The 5,767-nt window shown below is 50.2% G+C and overlaps 1 protein-coding gene across 1 annotated transcript; it reads right to left on the bottom strand.

The window, feature by feature from the left end:
• Positions 1–2,073: 2,073 nt before the first annotated feature.
• Positions 2,074–3,167, bottom strand: LOC124673170 (probable glutathione S-transferase GSTU6). Its single transcript, XM_047209298.1, has 2 exons — positions 2,734–3,167; positions 2,074–2,652 (listed from the first exon to the last, which is right to left on the bottom strand). The coding sequence occupies exons 1-2, from the start codon at positions 3,064–3,066 to the stop codon at positions 2,275–2,277; spliced, it is 711 nt and encodes a 236-aa protein (XP_047065254.1). The 5' UTR covers positions 3,067–3,167; the 3' UTR covers positions 2,074–2,274.
• Between the last annotated feature and the right edge of the window lie 2,600 nt (positions 3,168–5,767).

Below are 5,767 nucleotides of genomic sequence, written 5' to 3'. Positions count from 1 at the left end.
ACGGAAGGGGGTCGGCGAGGTAGGCGCGAGGTAGGCGGCGTCTAGGCGGTGCTAGCGAGCTAGAGGGCGAGGTGGGGGACGGCCTGGCGAGCTAGCGCGACGACGACGTTCGTGCAGCAGGGTTGCGGGATAGGCGCGCGGTGGTCGTCGGCGACAGAGCTCGCGCGAGCAGGGGAGCGTGTCCGACGGGATCGTGTTGCGGTGGCGAGGCTCAGGACGCAGAGAGGAGGTCCAGGGGCTGCGCAGAGCGCTGGAGCGGCGCGTAGCCAGTACGTGTTCATGGCGCGCACGTGCGACGCCATCGGCATGCCGTGGCCGTTCCTGAGCGCGCGTGTTTTGGCGGCTGTCGGCCTCTTCCTCGACCAGTGTGGGGAGCTAGGTGGAGTAGAATGGCACCAGGGCCAGGTTTGGGGAGGAAGGAGAAGAGAGAGGGGAGTGCCATGTGTGGCATGGCCGACATGGCCATGTCCATGGTGTTTTGGCCCCCCTCTTAGGGTTGCTGTGGAGGGGCTAGGGTGAGAGGGGGCAAGGGAACCAGAGTGAGTTAAATGGGGCACTAGGGTTTAGGTCAAACACTATTTCAAATAGTGTTTGCAATTATGCCTATTTGCAACTTGCAATTTTTGTCAAAATTTGGTTGGTGCACTTTGGTTCAAAATTTTGAAAATGGAGTATTTGGATAAGTTGCAAGTGACCAGAGAGAATGAGAGGTGGTGGTGAAATTTAGAAAATCAAAGAATTGAAGAATTTGCTAAGTGTGAGATTGTTCCACATAACAAAAAGTTCCAACTTTGGATGAGCATAGTATTTGATCTAAAAAGAATTTGGCATGGTGGTCTTTACAAAAAGTGTTCACCTTGATGTGCTCTTGGATGAGGTGCAAAGAGTTGGCAAAGTTTAGTTTGAAAATTTTGAATTGCAAGGGCTCAAAGTAGTGATCAGACTAAAAATGGCAGATTTGACCAATATCACATGTGCTCATAATTTGGGTTTGAAATTGATTTGAATTGTGTTTCTTTGATTTCAAAAGTTGTAATAAGTGTTTAGTAACATTATTCAACTAATGGTGAAGACCAAAATGGTCTAGGGTCAAAATTTATAAAAATGGCATAAGCCATATGTGAGGGTTTTGTGATTTTCTAACTTTTATTCTTTTATTTTTCTTTGCTTCATTTTGACAAGAGTAAGGTTTATTTGGTGTTAGATTGAGTTGGGTGAAAGGTTCAAACCATTTTGAGTCAATGGGGGTGCCTAGGTCAGATTTGATAATTTGGCTAAGTGCCACATATGCCTCTATGCATATGTTTGATTTTATTTTGTTTCTTACTTGAATTGGTTGGTAAGTGCTGTGTTGAGTGTGTTGAGGTATTTCAATTTATCTACTCAAGGTAGACAAAGCAAAGCTCCTCATTTTCAAAAAGTAGCCATAGGCTTGCATATGCCTTTTTCTTAATTAAGATCTTTTCCTTTTATTTTATTTTTCAAAGATTGATGATAAGAGGGATTAGGTTTAGGGTTTATTAAGTTTTGCAAATGGTTCACCAACATTTAGCAAAGTAAAAGAGGTAGGGTTCAAGATTTACATATTAGGGCTATAGGCTCACATATGTCTTTTTCTTCTATTTTGGTTTCTCAAAATAGATCCAAATGATTTTTGAGAAGGTTAGGGTTTAGGGTTTTTCTTATTTGATTTCTTTCTCTTTTAATTTTATTTGGTTTGTGATCTTCACTTTATCACTTTAGGGTTTTAGGTTTTATCACATAAGCATAATAACACTCATCATGACAAAACACAAATACTAGGTATGAGCACTAAGCATAGCACTCTATTTAAGAAAAGTTTTTGTTGGTTTTCATTTTTGGAAAAAGAAAATTCATTTTCTCTTTGTTTTGAAAATTGGGGTGTTACAATATCTCATGACATTGATATTACACCCAATGCAATGCCAAGCCTGCCAATACAAACATCCAAACGGAGCCTAAAAAAAGTTGCTCTTTCAGAAAAAAATGAAAAAAAGGTGACATGGTTGCTCGACGGAGATTCCGTGACACAAAAACTGCCGACTGGGTAAATTATGTCATCAGCGTGGTGTTTATTCCATTGAAAACATTTGATCGTTTCAATCTCTTTTACTGAACAAAATAACATCTGAACAGACTGACAGTGCCTCACTGTTTGCTTTCTTTATCCAACACAAACGACATCTCTCAACAGAGAATAGCTATTTCTTCCAGTGCAGTCTCACTGACAAAGTATATCGCGATCAATCGCAATCAGCTAGAACCAGCCGGTGCAGCCAGTTTAGCCAGAAACCACTTGTAGTGCTCCATGATCTTCCCGGCTTCGGGCATCACCTCCGCGACGGCGTCCACGGCCAAGAACCGCTCCGCCCAGGCCGCCAAGCCCGGGAATTTCTCCCCGTCCAGAAGATTGGTGCCGGCCAACTCGTCCACCACCCTGATCCACACCAGGAAGCTCCCGAGCGCGAGGTCCACGATGCCGACCTCGTCGCCGCCAAAGAAGTCCTTCCCCTTTGAGTACTCCTTGAACGCTCGCTCCAGCGTCTCCACCTGCGGGACCACGTTCTTGAACGCCTCCGCTCTCTGCTCCGCCGTCGTCGACCTGAACAGCGTCCTCCACGACTGGAAAAACTGCAACAAAAACATCGAAGATTCAGCAAAGGCTTTGATCGATGAACTGAACAATCAGAGCAGAGACTGATTTATATATACGGTGTTGTTGACGTAGGTTGCCCAGAAGCGAGCGGTGGCGCGGTCGTAGGGGTCGGAGGGGAGGAGGGGCGGCCCGGTCCCGAGCCAGGCCTCGTCGACGTACTCGAGGACGACGAGCGACTCGCACACCGGCCTGCCGTCGTGGATCAGCACGGGCACCTTCTTGTGCACCGGGTTGGACCTCAGCAGGAGGTCGCTCTTGCGCTGGAGGTCCTCCTCAATGTACTCGTAGCGCAGGCCCTTCATCTGCAGCGCCACTTTGACGCGGATCACAAAGGGGCTCATCCACGCGCCCAGCAGCTGCAGCTCGCCTGCTTCCTCTCCTCCTGCCATTGCAGAGCTTTCAGAGTTCAGACTCGTCTCGCGTTTTCTTGGTCGACTCTGTGCTTATGAGGTGTTTCGGTTGCTTATCTTGACTAATAGATTTGTTTAGCTGGTCAACATGGAAATAGTGAGTTTGTGGATGCCTCGGTGTCGTCGTTTGATCGTTTGAAAGAGGCGCCACGATTCCGTCAGTCGTCAGTGCTGTCGTATGTTCTGGAAAGGGGGCGGCAACTGGCAAGTGTAGTGGCTGTGGACGAGTGTTGGACCCTTGAAGGTCAAGCAAGTCTTGTCAGTAGGAGAAAATTACTTATTACCCTTCACAAACGATTGCTCCCCAGCGCCATTTTCCCGTCTGCACTGCTCCTCCGCCGCCGGGGACGTCCGCTCGTCTTCCAGTTCGTCCCAGAGCTCTACGCCGCCTCAGGGCCCTCCTTCCTCGACTTCTAGGTCCCTGCACCTCAGCGTCTGTGAACCTCCTCTATCGTCACCAATCGGAAGCAGCTCCGCCCGTGTTGGTCTTGCCGCACGTGGTCAACCGATCCGCTGCAGCCAAGCCACAATTTCAGTCCTCCGAATTATTTGAAGGCGTCGTATCTTATGCATCCACAGGATTCGTGTATCCCTGCATCCAAAACAATTATGACCAGGTTGATCCTAATCGTAGCGTTTAAAGATGCTTTGCTGTGATTTTTCTAAAGAAACCCCCGCTACCTCCCACCTAGCACTGCAAATTTGCACATGCACCCCTATCGCACCAGACGCACAAGCCCACGTTGTACCTCACCATCAATTGGAGTTGCAGGTATCGACCTCCATGGCGGCGACCCAGAGCTAGATCGCAAGACACCTGAGATGTTTTAATCTCTGTTTACAATGTTGTCCTGTTAGATAGCAGCAACATGCTAGGATACTGAACTGAAAACAGAACATACTATGTCCAGACCTCACAATTCAGAAGGAGAACTTTATTTATGAACATCACGAATGTGTTTACAATCAGTTCGTGCAACATACATCATCCATGCCCTTGTTTCTAATAGAAGCCGCTAACTCGAACTTCAGGAACTACATCACACAAGAATCTAATTTCTATGTAAATGGTAGTACATTATCTAGAGACATCTGAGGCTTTTTCTGGATTGGTGACACCACAGAAGTGTTAGAGTTGTATAGTTCCTTTTTTGTTATTCCCCAGTGTATGAGGGGCTTACCTGCATATTGTCACACATGTACATGTACTGGCCTATGGCCCTCTGTGAATACTAGTTGCTATTCCAACATGGTATCAGAGCACATGGTCTAGCTCTTTGCACGTTGCAACTCCGTGCTCGATCCGCGCCGCCGCCGATGATCTCTCTGGCCGCCGCTGCTCCACTCTCTTCTTTCTCTCCTGCTCTTGTCGGGATCGAGTTCTTTTCCAAGTAATTTAGGCCTTTTCTCGTCCAAATCGAAATCCGGCTGCCGCCGTTTCTGCCTCCGGCCGGCCCCTGCCCGTGCCGTCCCGGCCGCCGATGGGCTGCCTCTGGCTGCTCCCGCGCCGCCCCGGCCCACGCTGCTCCGGCCGCCGACGGGCTGCCTCTGGCCGGCCCCTGCCCGTGCCATCCCTGCTGCCGACGGGCTGCCTTCGGCCGGCCTCGGCCGCCGCGCCACCCCAGCCGCCGCGCTGCCCCAGCCGTCGCCGCGGCGTCCCATGGCCGGCACCTGCCTCGTCCTGGCCAGGTACGTGCCTGCCTGGGTGAGCTCGTGGCCGCTCTAGCCTGGCCACGCGCGGGCAGCTGTTCGTCTGGCTGATCTAGAACCAGATCCAGATCCAGTTCCAAAAAAAAAAAATTTGAAGGCAGATGGCGTCGTCCTCGTCTAGCTATGTCAGTATTCCCCGGTGCCCTGTGATTTTTGATGGTACCAACTATGGAGAGTTTGCTGCCTTTATGCGCATTCACATGCGCGGTCTTCGGCTATGGGGTGTTCTTACTGGCGAGGTCCCTTGTCCGCCGCACCCCACTGCTCCTGTGCCTCCTACTCCGCCGTCCGGTGCCACGAGTCCTTGCCGAGGATGCTACTCGGGCTGATCGGGATGCAGCCAAGTCTGCCGAGGCTACTGCTGATGAGGCATATGAGGAGCAGGTACTTGCTTATTCAGAGGCTCTTGGCTCTTACCGTGATAGTTTGACTACCTATACTCAGTGGTGTGATGAGGATGCCAGGGCTGCTGCCGTTCTTTCTCAGAGTGTTCAGCCACAGTTTTCTTCTGAATTTATGGGCCTCGCCACTGTTGCTGAGATGTGGTCTCACCTTCATCAGCGTTATCAGCCTTCAGGGGATTCTCTGTACTTGTCTGTGTTGCGTCAGGAGCATGATCTTCAGCAGAGTGACTCTACTGTTGATGAGTTCTACACCCAGAGTGCGGCGATCTGGCGCCAGCTTGACTCTCTTCGCAGTGCTGTCTGTGGTACTTGCCAGTGTTGCCGGACCGTACGTTCAGATATGGACTTCCAGAGGATCCATGAGTTCCTGTCTCGGCTTCGCCCAAAGTTTGAGCCTCGTCGTGCTCAGTTGTTTGCTAGAGGCCGTGTTCCTATATCAGAGGTGCTGACTGAGCTTCGTGCTGAGGAGACTCGTCTGCGTGGTGTTGGACTGCTTGGGACACCCTCTGTTCTTGCTGCTCGAGTTCCCACTGCTCATGCACCGCCGCTTCTACCCACCCCAGCAC

Source organism: Lolium rigidum, chromosome 1 (genome assembly GCF_022539505.1).
Source record: "Lolium rigidum isolate FL_2022 chromosome 1, APGP_CSIRO_Lrig_0.1, whole genome shotgun sequence".
Taxonomy (NCBI): domain Eukaryota; kingdom Viridiplantae; phylum Streptophyta; class Magnoliopsida; order Poales; family Poaceae; genus Lolium; species Lolium rigidum.
This window is presented reverse-complemented; position numbering and strand designations above follow the sequence as displayed.

What these genes read in the sequence shown, in the direction of transcription:
- LOC124673170 (XM_047209298.1), bottom strand. Translation starts at nt 3,066, where the DNA reads ATGGCAGGAGGAGAGGAAGCAGGCGAGCTGCAGCTGCTGGGCGCGTGG. An exon ending in CAACCTACGTCAACAACACC is followed by an intron (nt 2,653 to 2,733) that starts GTATATATAAAT and finishes TTTTTGTTGCAG; the next exon opens with TTTTTCCAGTCGTGGAGGAC.